General features: G+C 45.0%; 2 protein-coding genes across 2 annotated transcripts; one reads left to right on the top strand and one right to left on the bottom strand.

The window, feature by feature from the left end:
* Positions 1–333: 333 nt before the first annotated feature.
* On the bottom strand, positions 334–5,406 carry ccdc90b (coiled-coil domain containing 90B). Its single transcript, XM_040150454.1, has 8 exons — positions 4,359–5,406; positions 3,227–3,346; positions 2,859–2,962; positions 2,666–2,767; positions 2,177–2,218; positions 1,950–2,029; positions 1,357–1,520; positions 334–1,268 (listed from the first exon to the last, which is right to left on the bottom strand). The coding sequence occupies exons 1-8, from the start codon at positions 4,405–4,407 to the stop codon at positions 1,213–1,215; spliced, it is 717 nt and encodes a 238-aa protein (XP_040006388.1). The 5' UTR covers positions 4,408–5,406; the 3' UTR covers positions 334–1,212.
* On the top strand, positions 5,338–17,495 carry alg8 (ALG8 alpha-1,3-glucosyltransferase). Its single transcript, XM_040150367.1, has 13 exons — positions 5,338–5,630; positions 7,172–7,250; positions 7,424–7,617; positions 8,270–8,379; positions 9,168–9,235; positions 9,416–9,542; positions 9,985–10,088; positions 10,342–10,462; positions 10,774–10,913; positions 12,124–12,263; positions 13,087–13,184; positions 13,494–13,566; positions 15,388–17,495. The coding sequence occupies exons 1-13, from the start codon at positions 5,542–5,544 to the stop codon at positions 15,611–15,613; spliced, it is 1,569 nt and encodes a 522-aa protein (XP_040006301.1). The 5' UTR covers positions 5,338–5,541; the 3' UTR covers positions 15,614–17,495.
* Positions 17,496–18,032: the final 537 nt, after the last annotated feature.

Genomic DNA, 18,032 nt, shown 5'->3' with positions numbered 1-18,032 from the left:
GAATCACGTTGAGGTCTGGACTCTGCGTAACTGGGACGACATTTCCCGCCACTGGTGACCAGTCGCTGTCTGGAGTCCGCTTCCCCTCAAACAACCACATTCATGCATCAGTCCAATTCTTTGACTCTAATGCTTGAAGTACATTTACCTGGTTACACTAACAAACTGTTACCTCGGTAACGTGTTCGCTTGTAATGGAGTATTTCTAGAGGCCGAGTATCAATACTGAGTTGATCCTCGTCCACTGCTCAATGGAAAATAAAAACAGGAATTAATACAAGGTTTTACACGTGAATTCATGAAAACATCAATACACAGATTAAAATACCAAAGTATTTCACTAACTGATGGTTTAATGGTTGAAAGAGATTAAAACAATTTACAAACGTTCTGAATCCATGAAATAGGTCAAATTAAAAAGGGGTTTATAAAAACACTGGTACGATGTGAAAAGATCACGACACGACTGAGGCATTTTGAAAATGATGATAATTATTATGATTGTGAAGTCTTGTCAGTTCTTGGGTTTATTTCTTTTTATTACAGTAGCAGTGATTCCAGTATCTAACATCTTATGTTAGTGAAATTTTCCATAAAACCACTTTTTTTAGTTGTTAATTTCTGACTTCAAATCTTTATTTGAAAACGATCGTAAAACACATTTACAGCAAATAAAACAAATCAAAGTAAAACAACGTTTACGCTCGTCACCGCTGAATCTCTCCATTCATTTAAACTGGGTACAACAGAAGTAGCGTCGAGGTACTTGTACTTTACTGGAGTATTTCCTGCGTGTGCGACTTTATTCCTCTACTCCACTAAAGGGAAATCTTCAGTGGTGCAACTCAGGTCCTTCACTGAAGCAAAAGTCCCGCATTCCGTAAAAGTACACTGCTGATACACGAAGCTGAGAATACTGGTATACTTTTACTTTAAAAATATTCAGTATATTTTCCAGTAAAGTACAAATACCTCCGCACTGTACGTAGATACAGAACATGAGTAAGTATTTACCCCAGTGTTTCTGCAGAATGAGCACTTCAGCTTCTGATACTTTAGCTATATTTTGCCGATAATACTTCTGTTAATTAAGTAATGGAGTATTTTACTGTGCTGTATTGGTACTTATACCGAAGTAAAGGCCGTGAGTACTTGGAAGGAGGTTTACTGGACCATGTCCCGGTCGCTCTGTGGTCCCGAGCGCTGGATCCTTCACCTCCACAGCCGGTAGACTCCCAGCGCGATGGCCAGGCAGGAGAACACCGTCGCTGGGGAGGAGCAGAGGACAGGAAAGTGCGTCACCCGGAATCCCGCCACACCGGCGGCACATTTACAGACACCGGGGGGCTCGGTTACCTGCCAGGTAGCGGATCGTCTCCAGTTTGAGAGACTCCAGGACGGTTTTGAGCGAGGCCACCTGCAGGTCGATCTTCTTGTTGATCTCCATGTTGTCGTTCTCCAGGTCGGCTTTCTGACCACACGAGACACGCGTGGTGACGTCAGTTAAGTGAGTCCAGACACTGAACCACCACCACTGGAACTCCGTGGCTTGGCCTCCAGTTGCCTCTTCTCCTCCTGCAGGGATTATAAGCAAAAAAACAATGGATTGATGGAACTGCCAGAATCAGCATCAGCCTCTTTGACCTGTTCTGTAAACGTTAAAAACCGTGTGAAATGACCGCGCTGCGTGCGTTCGCTTACCGCGCGTGCGACTGAAAACCGATCGTTAAGCTTACCGACAAGCGCAAATAGATTACCCGTTTTTTTTTTACGCTTGATGGAACAGGATTATACAGCTCCATCAGCCTTGTTCCCTGTTGCTGTAAACTGTGAAAAAAACAAAAAATGCTGCCACACACAATAAAAGGGAAAAACGTGTGACTGAACTGAACGCGTTACGTTTACCGACACGTGCGACTGAACCGCGATGCGTTCGCTTACCGACGTACTGACTCACCATGTCAGAGATCCTGCTTCTCTCCAGGTTGATGTCCAGTTTGGTTTCTGCTCGGACTTTCAGACTCTCCTCCTGAACACACACGGAAAAACACGTCGTTCACAAAACTTGAGTTTCTATAAAATGATTTGTGTTTGTTGATTTACGGTCCGACATGGATCCAGACCCATCAGGACCCAGGGCTACCTCGCTGTTAAACGCCGAGTCTCAGTTCCTCACCTTCAGTCTGTGTTGTAGCTGCTCCAGCTCTCGCTTCATTTTCTGCAGGAGAATAAACAGACAAACGGACTTTAGTAAAAAAGGCACAAGAACCAGTTGGAATAAATCACTTGACCTGTAAATAAAGTTTCATTTCTCACATCTTCCTGCAGTTTTTCTGGCTGTAAATCGTCAAACCAGACTCTTCTACAACCTTGAGCTGTTGTATCATAAAACTGAGAGTGACTACTTCAGTGCTTCCCGGGTGAGGTACTGAGTCAGTGCTGTTCGCCCGGTTGTGTTAATCTCAGTCTGGCTGTGAAATATGTTTTAAGCTTCAGGTTTAGTGTTCAGATTCTGTCCCGCGTCTTTTGTGACCGACAGCAGCTAATGTGGATCCTAGAAGTGATAAGGACGAATCGACAGCTTCACCCTCACCACCCTCGTGTCGTCACAGGAACGGGAAAACCGTGACCATCAAAGTGAAAGAGACGGGAAGTGCTGCGGTACCGTGTTTTCAGAGCGCAGGCTGGCGAACTCGCTCTTCTCCAGGATCACCATGTCCTTCCGGATGGAGTCCAGGTGAGCCACGATCTGCTGCACGGCGATCTCCTGAAGGTAGAACGGGGGGAAACACGTGGAGAGCGGCTCGCAGAGACGGATCTCCGCAGAGCAGCGCTAAGTACCGAGACCCGTGTCCTACCTGGTGGGACTTGGTCACCATGTCTTTATAGACGATGTCCATGTTCGCCGTGGTCAGGGTCACCAGAGCTGAAACGATCAGCTCCGCCTGACGCTTCTCAAAACCTGGACACAATTAAACAAAAGATCTGGTATGAAAAGTGTCACTGTGACACTGAAGGAAACTCAAAAGTGGATTTCTGGAGCTTTATTCTGGAGGGGCATCAGAGGAAGTGGACGTCACACTGAGTCCAGGTCTGACTCGGTCAGGACTCTGAGGAGGACGACGTTTGACTCCATTCTGTTAATCTGCTACGGACCAGATCCTGTGGTTTCACCTGAGTTCAGAGTCCCAAACCATGAGTCTGAGTGGGGGTGTGGTTTCCTCACCGCTGCTCTCCAGCTCCGTCGCCATGGCGTGGGAGTCGAAAGTGAGTTTCCGCTGCTCCAGAGGCGTCAGTTCAACTTTTCTTAGGTCAAAGGTCACCACAGGCGCTGTCACATGGAAACCTGTCTCTCACACACACACACACACACACACACACAGATCTGTTTTTTTGGGGGTTTAGTTAAGAACTTAAAGGACCAGTCTGACCAGGTCGACCCCCGCCGGTTAGATTCTGTCGCCCCTGTGACCGTTTCACCGTTTCATGTCGTCAGATCATCACGACTCCTGCAGCTTTTCCCTGCCGGTCGATCGTTTTCCTTATGGATTAATCTGCCGATCATCTTCTTGATCGATCGATCGATTAATTCATTGTCTGCAAAAATCCAGATGATAGTGAGGAGCGGCGTCACGGTTACCCAGAGTGCAAAGCGACGCCGTCACAACCGACTGTCAAAGCTCAAAACGATGAAAATAATAAACAGGAAAAGCAGCAAACGGTCACATTTTAAAAGACGCGACAGTTCAAAGCATTTTAATGTATTTTATTGTGTGGGAAGTGATTTGTGTTAATATTTCTAGTTAGAAAGTCACTATCACCTCCCCAGAGTCTCTCTAGGTCTGGGGGACGTGGTCCTGGGAGGGAGGGGGGGTTGGGGGACGTGGTCCTGGTCCTGGGAGGGGGGGGGGTTTACAGGTCTGTGTCCAGGGGCCCGTCGTCTCATCGCGTGTCCATGGCTGCAGGACATGCGCAGTTACCAACAGCAGCTGTTCACTGACGTTATTTCGTATCGGAGCTTTTCAACTTGTTCATCTGACGTCCGTTCGTCACGGTGGATGAACAGAGTGAATATTGATCACGGTCAGTTTATCACTGCAGGGAACCAGGAAGTTCAACTGCAGTCCGAAGACATTTGACCCATTTTGAAACTGTGCCCCAGTCTGCCCCCCCTTTCTAAAGTTTGTAGACCTGGTCCAGTCTGTTCTCGAGTACGGTTCTGGAGTATCTGTACTGATCTGGTTTCAGTTTGACCCGGCTGCGGCAGGGACTTACGCCTCAGGTTGTTCCGAGCCCCTGAACCAGGTCCGTTAGTTCTGACCGGAACCTTCCTCTTCAGTAACTAAACCCGGACTCACCTCTCCAGGTCCCGACCCGCCGAAGGTGACACCGCCGCAGCGCGTTCATCCCGGAAGCTGCTGCGTTTGAAAGTTTCAGTAGAAGTCAGTTAAAACGTCAGAACCAGACTCCGGCCGATCCCGAAACACACACACACACACACACTCTCAAACTCTTACACACTCACACACACTCCGCAGGCGGACCGCGGAACCAGGCCGTCGTCATGCTGCCTTCCCGGACCCTCGGAATTCTCCACGTCCCTGCGGGTCCCGTGATACAACCCGATAGAGTCATGGGTGTGTTCGTGGACAGATTATGAGGCAGCGCCCACCGGTGGTGGAGGCTACATTTACTAAGTGCTGTAGAGATACTTTGAGTTTTTTCCACTTCTACTTCACTTTCACTTTCCACTGTTCTCTGTGAAATGCTGCTGTTGTTTTTTAGGATTTTGTCCAGATTTATTTATTCTACGCTTTTATTGATTCTCCTAAATCCTTTTAAATATGTCTGTGTTTTTACTCGACTGTGATCATCCCTCAAATAATCTCACAATCTCATCTCGGTAAAGGTCTTTGGTCGACAACCGTAAATTTACTTTACGGCATTTATCTGAAGACTTCAGTTACTTTTCACATTCACACTTGTTATAGAAAATATAGGTTAAAATAAGATTATTGATCCCCGGGGGGGAATTCAAGAGAACTCCCAGCAGCCTGTAAAGTAACTCACATGAACCTTCACCACCTTCTGCAGCTGCAACATTAAGCTGAAGTTCACATTAAGGCATCAATGATTAGGATCCAGGACTAATATAAACGGCTCGGCAGGGAGCACTTTTGCTTTTGGTACTTTCAGAATATCTACATGCTTCCTACTTAACTAACAGGCCCCCCATTTAAAACTGTTTAAAAGTTTCTATATCGGTCCCTGAAGTAAGAGATCTTACAAAGGAAACTCAGAATTCCTCAGTTTACGAGGCGACCTTAAAGGCGTCTAAGTGATGACGTCACCGTCCTCCCCTGCAGGCATCGCAACTTTAATTAAAAAAAAAAAAAGTATTAAAAATGTTAAAACGAAAAAAAAGATAAAAGTAGGTTTCACAGCAGTGGACTCGTTTTTCAAAATGAAGTCCAGCCGCCACAGTGTCCCGCACGGAGCTGTCAATAAAGTTGTGCTTTCAAAGTCAACAGGCCCAGTGTCATGGCGGCTCCTGAGGTGGACGGCCGGAGCTGGTTTCCAGTGTTAGCACTGGGAGTCTCTCTGCTCAAATGTCTCTTCATCAGCGCCTAGTGAGTGGACGTAATTTGACGTGAACCGGTTTCACTCAGCGGTGCAGTTCCAGGACGACAGTGTTATTTTATAACGACAGTTTAGCCTGTTAGCGTCCGGCTAACAGCTACAAGCCAGGGAAGATCACGTGTAGATAAACGACCAAGATGTTTCTGTGTCGGTTTTAGCGGAGCCGGTAGAAAACGAGTCGTGTGTGTAGCCGTTAGTCATATTTCGCTTTATATAAAGTGACGAGAGGCGGTTGTAACAATAAGTTGACGTGTCATTAGCTCCCGGTTTGTAGCCAAACATCCTCAAGATGGCGCCGTTTTTCGGCAGAAGTTCGTTCTGAAGCTGACTGCGAAGTTTCACACGGATTATTAATCATTAGCGCCGACCCGAGACACTTCTGGCCAAATAATTTAAATCATTATGTTGTTTTTACTTTGTTGCGCGCTGATTTGACCTGTACCGAGGTTTAAGTCCACAGAAATATAAAGTACAATGTTATACCTATCCATGCCTATCTTCATTGAAAAATCATCCCGTTTAAGGATTCCTCGCTTATATTCCATTTAAAACAACTGATTAGAGTCAGTAATAACAGCTGGTAATTTGGGGGTTCATACAATCCAGCAAGCACCTCTTCAGTCTGAGAAATTTAAACCTTAATTATTCTGCCTTTATCGGTGGGTTAATGATTATTACCAAGCCGAGATAGTTCAGGCTCAAGTATTTAAACTAATGTGTTGTTATACCCTGTATGGATGCTTTAAAAAACTACAGTGTTCTATCTGTTCAAGCCAAGCACAGTAGAAAACTCTCCTAATTTAAGCCCGTCTGTCTTATTTTTTTAACGTACACACATAATAAAACACAACTGAATATTTTGACAGGGTCAGTATTGACTACTGCTGAATTCGGCATTCATACAATCCAACCAGCACCACCGCAGCCTTACACTTTGTGGTTGCATTTAAATCATTGTTATGATCTTCTTACTCTGATGTGTGCTGTTTTTTTGTGTGTGAAGGGTCCAAGGAATTAAGGTACTACAGTATTTTAGCTGTACAGCCGAACCAAACATCTCAGAGAAATCTGCCATTAAACGAGGTCTCCCTCTTTTGCCAAAGTGCAAGTGTCCTAAAACACAACCGAAGAATCTAACTAAGTCAGTAATCACTACTGGTAAATTTGGCATTAATATAATTAAAGGAGCAGCAACACAGTCTCGATTATTGGGGTGTTATCTCCCTATATATTTAGTTTACTGGAGGTAACCAGTTATCCAAAATCTGTGATAAATACTCAGTAATTAAGAGAGCTCCAGAGAAGAATTATTTAGTTTAGCTGTTATTTCATCGCATAGCAAGCTTTCAAAACTACAGTGTGAAGGGATGGCTGACTAAACTGTGTCTAAATGTCTCGACACTTTAAATGGGACTCGTAGATGTGCCTATCAGTGAGTCTACAACAAAGTGCCAGTTTTCTGTATGGAGTTTGGTTTGTCTTTGCCTCCAGAGTGAACTATTGTTTGTCTGCTGTTGTGTCCGTCTTTCAGTCATTCCACAGACTTTGAGGTGCACAGGAACTGGTTGGCGATCACGCACAGTCTGCCGGTGTCCAGGTGGTACTATGAGGTCAGTGTGACGGAGTTGCTCTTGCACACATCTGGTGGCAACACTGAAAGCAGAAGTGTGGAGGCTCTTAGAGCAGCACATGGCAGCGTACGGGAGCCTTCTGGGGCCCAGTCCCAATGTCCACACTCATTTTTAGTTTTTCTAAAATCCATGTGTTTTCCCCGTCCTTGCAGAACACGTCTGAGTGGACTCTGGACTACCCTCCGCTGTTCGCCTGGTTTGAGTTCGGCCTGTCCCACGTGGCTCAGCACTTCGACAGAAACATGCTGTTGGTGGAGAATCTGAACTACGCCAGCCCGTCCACGGTGCTCTTCCAGAGGCTGTCGGTCATTTTCACTGACGTGGTTTTTATCTACGCTGCCAGAGAGTGAGTCCGGAGTCTGTTCACGGCCTTTAGCATCTCTTATTAAATCTAGCTGGTTCATGGGGGCAGGGTTGAGGCCAGAGGTGGCTCGGGGCCCCGGTACCGGATAGCTGGTTGGGTTATTAGTATCATGGATGGATTACAGAACAGGCCAACCAGGTACAGACCCAGGGCCCCTGGACCAGAACCTCTATGTGAAGTCACTGTTAACATTTCTTGTTGGAAAGTCAAATGACCACAGAGAGACATGGCTGCATTGTTTTTGTGGTGTTTTTATGTCTCCCTCAGTCTGGGGAATTATTTTGTTTGTAGGATGGTGGGTGGGGGCCTTTTACATGTCTGCGTTCGGGGGCCCGTTGTCTCATCATCTGTCTATAGCTGTAGGACATGTGCAGTTTTACACATTCTTGTAGAAAACCAGGAACCAGGGCTTTAAACTTCAGTCCTTACACATTTTCATGAACCTCAGAGAAGAGGCTGTACATGCTTCTCACAGTTTGTGCGTGAGCCTGAATCGTTCAGGTTTTTATTTTTTGTCCCGCTGACGTCGCGGGAAAAAAGACGATAACGGGCTGAAACGTTGAAATCTTTCTGTGAAGTTTTACTCAGAAACTTTTCCAGCAGCTTGCTCCTGATTGGCTCTGTGCTCGTCCAGGTGCTGCAGGTGTGTTCAGGAGCAGAAAGGCTCTCGGGACGTTCTGAACCGGCCGTCCTTCGTCCTGGCTGTTCTGCTGCTCTGGAACTTCGGCCTCCTCGTCGTGGACCGTATCCTTCAGCTGTGACACCTCAGCACAGCAGCTGGGTGCGTCTCTACTGGTCATCAGAGAGGATGAGGTTAAGTTTAAATGGCCCAAGTTTTTAACCATCAAAATGCTCCTTCAGTCAGAAGTTTGGGATCATTTTGGACCAGGAAGCAGATGAAGAAGACGCTTTTTAAACTGCGCTGATGAAAACTGGTTTTCATAGTCTTAATCCCATTCAACCCAGCAGCTTTGCCGTCACTGTCATCCTGACATTAACAGGTCAAACCGGAGCAGTGAAATGTGTTTCGCTGGTTGAGAAATTAAAGGTTCCCTGTGCACTAGCACTATGGAGTCATTTTTCTGTGAGTGGGTCCCGTGTGCGTCCTCTGTGTAGACGGGTCACATGATTCACATCCAGTTCTTACAGCTGGACAAACTCGTCCATTAACACTCATCGGTTCATTATTTTCCCTGAACTTCTGCACAGAAAAGCACGAATTTGATGCAGATCATCTGTACTTTTCTCTCATTAAAAGAACAAAATTTAGGGGATTTTTTTAAAGACATTTTCAGTAAAGAGTTCTACATGAAATAAATGGAAAAATACAGGAAAAGCTAAAACGCTCCCTTTAATTTTCCATCATGACATTCAACACGTCGGTTTGTAAAGGTGAAACTCTGATCTCATACAGTTCGTAGGCTGAGCACTCAGTTTCTCTTTTTACTAATTCATTACTCTGGCTCCGACCTCACCTCAGCCCCTCAGTCATCAAACTGAGTTGATAAAACTTCTTTGACAGTTCCGTTCAGACATTCATTTCCAGTACAACGGCTTCTTGTTTGGTTTCCTGCTGCTGTCAGTGGCAAAACACCTGCAGGTTTGAGCCTCAGTCTCCAAAACACTCCAATGATTTTATCTAATTTTGCTCCTTTAATTAAGGTCGATGTTACTAGATTTTTTCTCTTAAGTTTAAGATACAAGGGCCTCTCAATGTATCACTTCAACGAACTCTGCTTCAGTTGGTCTCGCTTTTCGTTTTGTTGTCGGTGTTGGACAGTCTCGGCACCTGCAGGGGGCGCTGCTGTTCTCCGTCCTGCTCAACCTGAAGCACATCTACCTGTATGTGGCTCCGGCCTATGGCACTTACCTGCTGAGGAGTTACTGCTTTACTCAGGACAACAAAGGTACGACGCACACTCCGAGCCTGCAGACACCAACGTTTGCTGTCGCTGATGCAGCTGAAATCCTAACTGGCGCTGAAATGTTACGTCATTTAGTAAATCAGTCAACTGACAGAATATTAAGCCCTGACTGACGATCAGTGGCTTTTGTCGAATAAAAAACGCTAAATTGTGGAGGGGGATGAGTTGAGGTCACGAATGTGCGACATAATCCACAAATTAAAAAGCGAGATTCTCAAATGTGTATGTTGCAGAGTGAAAACCTCATGGTCCCAAATGCATTTTTCAATCCACAAACAAACACCAACCAAATAAATGCAACCCAGCTTGTATAACTGTCAGTGTTGTACATCTGCTACATCCACAACACCAACGGCCTTATGTACTGAATGCCTTGTTTTCTGGTTTTGTTTTCTGTTTGTGTTTTTTTTGTTTTTTTTTGCAGACGGTTCTGTCAGGTGGAGGAGTTTCAGTCCGCTCCGTCTGCTGGCTCTGGGCGGCATCGTGGCCTCCGCCTGCGCTCTGTCCTTTGGCCCGTTCATTGTCATGGTGAGTGTCAGCAGTTACATTCCGTGACATCTGTAGCTGATCCTGACACATTGCCGCATCGGTGCATTGGCGGGAGGTCTTTTCAGGGAATGTTTGCCCAAAAAATAGACATTTTGACCTTGTCTGCTCAGCCTCGTGGTAACGTGTCACAGGAAGCTGTTTAAAGCTGGTTGGTTTGCTTTTCGTGTATGAACGCTTACCATCACTTGATGTCACTGAGACCTGATGATGACGATGTGTTTATTTATTTTAGGGTCAGCTCCCTCAGGTCCTGTCCCGTCTCTTCCCCTTTAAGCGGGGCCTCTGTCATGCCTACTGGGCCCCCAACATCTGGGCCCTCTACAACGTGCTGGACAAATGCCTGGCGACGCTCGGTGAGACTCCAGCTCTTCATATAAGATCCTCTTACTCTACTGTATTTAGTTTAACTTCAGTGCTCGGACAAATATTAGAACCCCCCCCCCAACAAACTGCAGCCTCCAGAATGACCTTAAAGGTGAATCAGAGAGGGTGGACCAAATAAGCCCTTCAGATCTGGACTCATTCAGCTGAAGAGAGTTCTGTATCGTAGGAAAGACAGTTGAGGAAGCCGTACGTCTGTCAAAAGTTAGGAGGCTTCCCACGAATCCCACTGCTTACGGTCGTCTGGGGTGACGTTCTGTTGACCGTCCACGTGTCTGTTCAGGTGTCCGTCTGAAGCTGCTGGACGAGACGGAGCTTCCCCGCGCCTCCATGACGGGCGGGCTGGTTCAGGAGTTCCAGCACTCGGTCCTCCCCTCCGTGTCTCCGTCTGTCACACTCGTCTGCACTCTTCTGTCCATCCTGGTGAGTCAGAACAAACTGTAATCGGGGACGTCTCTCAGGAGTTCCCTCGCCCTTTGATAGTGGGTGTCTGCCCGTTCCTCGTCCGGTCCGTCGTTGGCCTTTACATTGCAGCAGAGGATGCGAAAGCTGACGCATCATATGCACGTATAACATCTGTAGATACAAAAAAGCAGACACGTCTTATTTTTCAGAAGCTGTTTGATCCAAATACTGAACATGCTGATTCAATACAATTTAGTTGATCGGCTTTAATTATTGATCTGATACAAATGAAAGTTTAACCGGTGGATGAGACTCCTGAAACTGGCGGCGCCGTCGGAACTACGGACACGCTCCGATTGTACAGCGGTGTTACGGAGCGGAGCCTCTTCACTCCCAGACGATCTTCGGCCGAGTTCAGACGACGACGCGTTTCATTTTGTTCTGGCGTCGAGTTACCGACAGAACCGACATTAACCGGCGAAGCTGATGTGACCTGCGGCCGGAGACGTAGGTGAAAGTGACGTCACACACTCCAACAGCAGCAGGCTGAGGTGACAAAACACAGTAGAGTTCAGTAAAGAGAGGATCAGAGCTCGATCCATTAAAACCTGCCCAGACCGGCCCTGATACTGGTCATCTCGGTCATTAATTCACCTTTGTTTTCTGGGTTCAGAGTCTTTATGTTCCGATCTTCCTTTATCTGAACAATTGTCACTTCAGCAAGAAACATTTTAGTTGTTTCCCTTTTTTGTGTGTGTTTGCAGGAAGTTGTCCAGATTAATTATGTCCTATGTTTTAATAAAAGGACTCAGTTCCGTTTAGACCTGAAGTGTCCCTCTGATGAGACCTGGCTCTCCGCAGAGCTGACGGCGGTGCGGATGTGTTAACGCTAACCTTTCTTTTCTGTCTCTCTTTCTCTCTCTTTCTCTCTCTCTCTCTCTCTCTCTCTCTCTCTTTCTGTCTCTGTCTCTCTGTCTCTCTCTCTCTCTCTCTTTCTGTCTCTGTCTCTCTGTCTCTCTCTCTCTCTCTTCTGTCTCTGTCTCTGTCTCTCTCTCTCTGTCTCTCTGTCTCTCTCTCTCTCTCTCTTTCTGTCTCTGTCTCTCTGTCTCTCTCTCTCTCTCTCTCTCTCTGTCCCTCTGTCTCTCTCTCTCTCTCTCTCTTTCTGTCTCTCTCTGTCCCTCTGTCTCTCTCTCTCTTTCTGTCTCTCTCTGACTCTGCGTCTCTAAAGCCGGCGGCGGCGTCCATCTGGCGTCGTCCTCGCGGCGCCCGGGGTTTCCTGCGGTGCCTGCTGCTCTGCGCTCTGGGCTCCTTCATGTTCGGCTGGCACGTCCACGAGAAGGCCGTCCTCATCGCCATCCTGCCTCTCAGGTCAGCCGCTGACACGTCCACTCCAGTCACTGTATTTCACAAGGTCAGAGTTGTAAATAAAGTAACACTGACGTCTCCTACTGGTCCGACAGCCCTTCATTAGAAATCTGCTGGTGACTGGACCAACGTCCTCGGCTGGACCTTTTCTCATTCGCTCGCTAGCTGAAAATAATGGATCTGTGTTGTGTGTGGGTCTGATTAACAAAAGAACCATAACCGTCTGCATACATTAGATTTTTCTCATCACGATCTGTTATTTAATCTTTTCATCTGTATCATGAATAATATTATAGTCAGGCAGAGGAGGAGAGTCTGTCGTCTTTCTGAAATAAACACATTTTAATGATCATTTCTAACATTTCTGTTAATAATCATGATCATTTTCTACTGAAATGATAGAAAGTTAAGGTCTATCATTTCTGTATTCACCGTCTGAGCAGCCGAGTCCACTGTAGCTTCACAGTTTATTGTAAGAGGGAAACATGAAATTATTATTGTCATTATTATTATTGTGGTTCAGATAAATGCCCGTGCAAGTTTCATGCCAGCAGAAGTTGCCATAGATCTGTAAAATCCGACTGAGAGCTGATCCAGCTGATCCAGCTGATCCAGCTGACCAAGACGGGCCTGCAGGTCCCCAGATTCGTCAGCCAATAGCACGAGGGGGGAGGAGGACCTAAAGTGGAGTTCATTAACAGAAAGACATTGACCTGTGGTGGAAGCAGTCAACCATATACACGTAGTGAATTCTGACAGGGGATGAGGTTGGACCGAAGCTTCTGGAGCATTTGAAGTGATGTTTCGTCTGTTTTTCTTCCCGTAGCATCCTGGCGGTTGAGAGCAGAGAGGATGCTGGGATCTTCCTGGTTCTGACCACCACGGGTCATTACTCCCTGTTCCCGCTGCTCTTCACCCCCGCAGGTAAACGCCAGGCGGAAAAAACTGTCAGTCAGTAGCTAAAGTTGACGTCTTGAGGAGAGCTCTTCATTTTACTTGTTTGTCCCTTCTAGTGCCGTCAGTTTCTCTGGCTCTTTTCAGTTGCAGATGTTGGTTGTTTTTGACTTAAACTCACTTCCAGGGTGCATTTAAAAAGATCTTCAACTTGACTTTTTCAACCTGAAGAAATCCTAAAACCTCTATCAGCCCTGCAGGTGCTTTAATGATCAAGAGTCCTTCCTAATGGTGAATCCGTCTGTAATCAAATGACTGTTTATCTAATGTGTCGCGCAGAGCTGCCCATCAAAGTGGTTCTGATGCTGATGTTTACGGTCTACTCCTTCACTGCTCTGAGGAAACTCTACAGGTAAAGATACAAGGTTTATTGTTTATTCTCTTCATTGACAGAAAGGAAACTGACTGAGCTGGATATTAATACTGGAGAATTTAAAAAAAAAATGCTTTTTTACATAAACACAAAAACATTTGTAACCACATTTAATGAGCATTAAATGTATTTTTCTTGGAAAATAGGGAGCCAAGATCTTTGGTGATTGAGACATTTAACAGTGGAAAAATAAACTTGTCAGTGTGAGCAGCTGTTCCAGGAAATAAATGAGCCTTTATTAAAAATGAAACTACAGATCTGTGAGGTGTTTTTAAAGACAGAGGAGGGAGGTCAGACGTCAGAGTTACTCATTAAATTCATGTTGGAACAGTTTTACAGATAATCCACGTACCACATGTCGGTGTCACGAGAGTTACACTAAAATTGTGGCCATAACAAAGACTCCAATACCCAGAGTGCTTTTGGGAGTCATCAGAAAACTGTTTTTTTTTTTTCCATGTTTAACCATGTTATTAAAAATCCTTGGCCTGTATCTAATCGATTCAAAAACTTAATCAGCGACTATTTTGATAATTGAATAATTGTTTTAGTCATTTTTTTCAAATAAGAAAAGAGCACTAACAAAAAATTTAAAAAGTAAAAAAAACCCACAATAAATTAATGTCAGTAATAGAAAACAAATGGTACAAGAAATAGGAAATAAATAAAGCAACATAAATCAATTTAAATGAAATGAAAGTGAATTCATCTTCTCTTGATTTGTACAGTTTTACTCATCCAGCAGCTCTTTTAGATTTTAAATTCATACATTTCAGGGATTTACAATATAGTGGAAGGTGTTTTCACTAATATTTTCTTTGTGTGTCTAATATTTTGTCATTTGTCAGTCAGCAGATTTTCTCTTCAGAGTTTCTCTTCCTGAATCAGTGCATATTATTACATCTACATCTGTTCTGTTGTTTCGGTATCTGTACTGCAAAAGGAACCGACATTACTTTCAGATGTGAATCTTAATTTAAGGAATTCACTGGTGTAAGGTAGCGCTGATTAATTTGAAATGAATTTCTTTATCTTTGGGTGATATAGGAAAATGTAATAATTCCAATTTGGATCTCCGCACTTTAGCAGGATCCATGTCTGATGAGGCGGTTTTTACGCTTCTTATCGAGAAGTTAGAGTTTTTTCTGATTTGCAGACTTTGGTAATGTTCATGTTGAGTCGGTATGTAAAACCACTGCTTTGGCCAAAAGTAAGAATGTTTTGGGACGGCATTAGTGAAGTTAAAAATCTGCTCAGGGTAACAGAGAAAATCAAATTTAACACACAAATCCTTACATGCCGACAGGTTTCCATCTATAGCCGAGATGTCCAGATTATGCAAAACTATGTTTGTACAAAATCCGCCAAAAGCTGCAGTGATTGAAGATGAATCAGCAACTGTTTTGATGGTTGAATAATTGTTTGAATCATCTGCTGACTCCCTCTTCTCAAATGTTAGGACTTAACGCTTCTCTTTGTCACACATAACAGTAGACTGAATATGTTCGGGTTTCGGGCTGTTGGCCTCACCTTGGGTTCTGGGAATTTTTTTACAGGCACTTTTGAATATTTTTCTACATTTATAGACAAAGATGTGAAAAGAATCAGCAGATTAATCTGTGACGAAAACAATCATCAGTTGCAGCCCTAATTAAATAACCTGGAAAATGGTTATTGTTCCACACATGCTCTCATAATCATCCGGCCTCTTAACCAAGACAGATGTTTTATAACGAGGATCCGTGTAGAACCCTGGGTTCTTCTCCTTCAGTAATCGGATCACTTCCTCTGTCCTCTCAGCGGTCAGGGGTCTCTGCTCCATCCCCCGGAGGTCGTCTACCTGCTGGGTCTGGTTGCCGTGGCAATCGCCTGCGAGGTCGTCTTCCCTCTGTCACCGTGGCGACAGAAGCTGCCCTTCCTCCCCCTGCTGGCGACCTCGGTGTACTGCTCCGTGGGCGTCTGCTACTCCTTCCTGCGTCTGTACGTCAGTCTGCTGAGGCAGGGGGAGAAGCCCAAACAGCCGTGAGACGCCGTCCTGTACCTGACAGGTCGCAGGTTAGATCCCCAGCACACTTACAGCCGTCCTGCACACTGAGCGAGACACCGAGTCTGTACAGAACCAACCGACCTGCTGTGTGTTGGGCTGCAATATGATCAATACAAGACACAAACAAACCCATCACTACCCAGCTGGATGTTATTGAAGGTCCAAAAGTTGTACCTCTTCTCAAATTTACCAACTGTTTTTATTTCACTTTTTGTTCACATCCGGATTAAAGTACAAGTTATCGTTGGTAGTATTCATCTCGTGAAACGTCTAAAGTTTCCGTTGATAATATCACATTCATCTGATCTTGGATTTGCAGACTGCAAATGTAGAACAGAAAGTCTGAGCTGCAGTTTGTGGAGGAGACAGACTCAGTCAGCGGAGCACAGCCGTTAACTGCCAGTGCAGCAAAGTAAGGGTTAAATTTAACAACCTGCGGAGGCGCCTGGCGGATCGTGTTGACGCCGAATTCACCGGTGGTTCACACCGGCTCCGTCAAAATACCCGTAGACCGGGGAAAAATGGAGGGGGGGGTAGTAGGAGCCAGTGGAGCAGGAAACACTCCACAGACATCAGCAGATTCTGGAGGCAAACGTCCTGCAGTCAGTCAGGAACGTGACAGTGAAAAGAGGCTGGTTTCTACAGCAGGACAAGGATCCAAAGCAGACCTCAAAATCCACCGTGAACCACTTCAAGAAAGCCCCGCAGCCCCCCTGACCTGAACATCTCTGAAAGCCTGAACCAGAAAGACGCTGAGCTGCTACAAAGTGTCTGCAGGCTGTGATATCTGTCAGAAGGGGGTCACTGAGTACAGACTCTGCGTCCAAACTTGTGTCACAATTACTGTTTAATTGTTTTCTATTTTTTAAGTGAAGTTGATGAAATAACAACAACAGCAGCAACATTTAACGAGAGGCTCATCGTTAAAGCCTGTTTGCCGCAGACGCTGGATTCACTTCTCTTTCCTTCAAAAATCAACTGTTTGCATTCAACTCTGTTTCTCTGGACTTGAGCTTCCATACAGGAAATGACAGCACACCAGCTGTTACAAAAACACATTTTTGTGTCTCTTGTAATTAGTAATCACTTTGGATGAATATAAAGCCAATCAATATCTCAGCAGCAGCTTCTCATGTTTATCCGGCGCTGACGTCACTTTCACCGGTTACAACGACCAGCGTCTCCGGCTGCAGGTCACGTCAGCTTCACTGATTAATGAGAGTGAGACGTCCCCTCTAATAAACCGTCAGCTGATCTCAGCTCAGTTTCAGGAGTCACATTCTCCAGTTAAACGTTTGTTCATATCAGATCAGTAATTTAAACCGATCAACTCTGTAGTTTTGAGCTTCAGTGATTGGATCAAACAGCTCGTGAAAAAGTAAGTTGTCAGATTTAGTTTCTGTTATTTCACTGTCACTGTCATATTTAATCAGTTTATTTAATTTAATCATATTTAATCGACTATCGGCCGATAATCGATATTAAAGGACAGGATCAGAATCAGGATCAGGCCTATCCCCCGGCCTTAACTACAGACTATAAATTGTCTGCATGACACTGTACGGATGCTACGCTGCTGGAAGGATGCAACTCTAATGATACAATCAGCTGAAATATTTTTTGTTTTGTTAATATTTTAACCTGGAGCCTGTGAAACAGAAACAGGAGCCAGAATTGAAGTGTAGCTTCTGGACTCGTAAAACTGGCTGTGACTTCACCTCGAACCACCAGGTGGACGAAACAAACGGACCACTAGTGAAGGACTATGTCATGGTTTTAATGAAAGGCCATTGTGGACCAAAGCAGAGCTGAAAGACAGATGATGATGATGATGACGATGACGATGTTTGTTTTTTCTATATTTTCAAATAAAAATGAAGTTGAAATGTGCATTTGTGTCTGTGATGATGTTTAATGTGACGGACTGAAATCCCCTTGGACCTTCCTTAAAACTCTCCACAAAAATGTCCGACTGGATTCAGACAAACTGAAAAGAGATTCCTGAGCAGGAAGCACGAAAACAAAATGTGCTCCACATCAGGAGGGGGGAACAGAAACTGGCTTAAAGACACAGAGCTCAGAGAGAAGAGCAGAACCCGTAACCACATCACAACAGGTCACCTGATTCACTTTTACATGGACTTAGTTTTTCTGTCGTCGTGTCGGTTCCTCAACAGACCGGTACGTTGGCGTCAGCATGTTTCCATCGGATCCGCAGAAACATTTTAACTTCCTCCATTTTCACACCAAAGTCAAGTTTCACTCTGAGCTGATTTTAAAAAAAACCCAGAGATCCACTTAAAATCCAGGGACGAGGCTCCGGATCCAGCCTGAATGGGGATTTATTTGTTTTGTGTCGACGTCTCAAAGTTTAAATAAAAGACACAGTTTGTTTAAA

Source organism: Xiphias gladius, chromosome 17 (genome assembly GCF_016859285.1).
Source record: "Xiphias gladius isolate SHS-SW01 ecotype Sanya breed wild chromosome 17, ASM1685928v1, whole genome shotgun sequence".
Taxonomy (NCBI): domain Eukaryota; kingdom Metazoa; phylum Chordata; class Actinopteri; order Istiophoriformes; family Xiphiidae; genus Xiphias; species Xiphias gladius.
This window is presented reverse-complemented; position numbering and strand designations above follow the sequence as displayed.

Bases quoted from the DNA above. Each gene is read 5' to 3' on its own strand.
- ccdc90b (XM_040150454.1), bottom strand. From the start codon at position 4,407: ATGAACGCGCTGCGGCGGTGTCACCTTCGGCGGGTCGGGACCTGGAGA. The intron at 3,347-4,358 runs GTGAGTCCGGGT...TGTGAGAGACAG, and splicing joins GCGGGTCGGGACCTGGAGAG to GTTTCCATGTGACAGCGCCT. The intron at 1,521-1,949 runs GTACGTCGGTAA...GTGGTGGTTCAG, and splicing joins ATCTCTGACATGGTGAGTCA to TGTCTGGACTCACTTAACTG.
- alg8 (XM_040150367.1), top strand. From the start codon at position 5,542: ATGGCGGCTCCTGAGGTGGACGGCCGGAGCTGGTTTCCAGTGTTAGCA. The intron at 5,631-7,171 runs GTGAGTGGACGT...TCCGTCTTTCAG, and splicing joins TGTCTCTTCATCAGCGCCTA to TCATTCCACAGACTTTGAGG. The intron at 10,463-10,773 runs GTGAGACTCCAG...GTGTCTGTTCAG, and splicing joins CAAATGCCTGGCGACGCTCG to GTGTCCGTCTGAAGCTGCTG.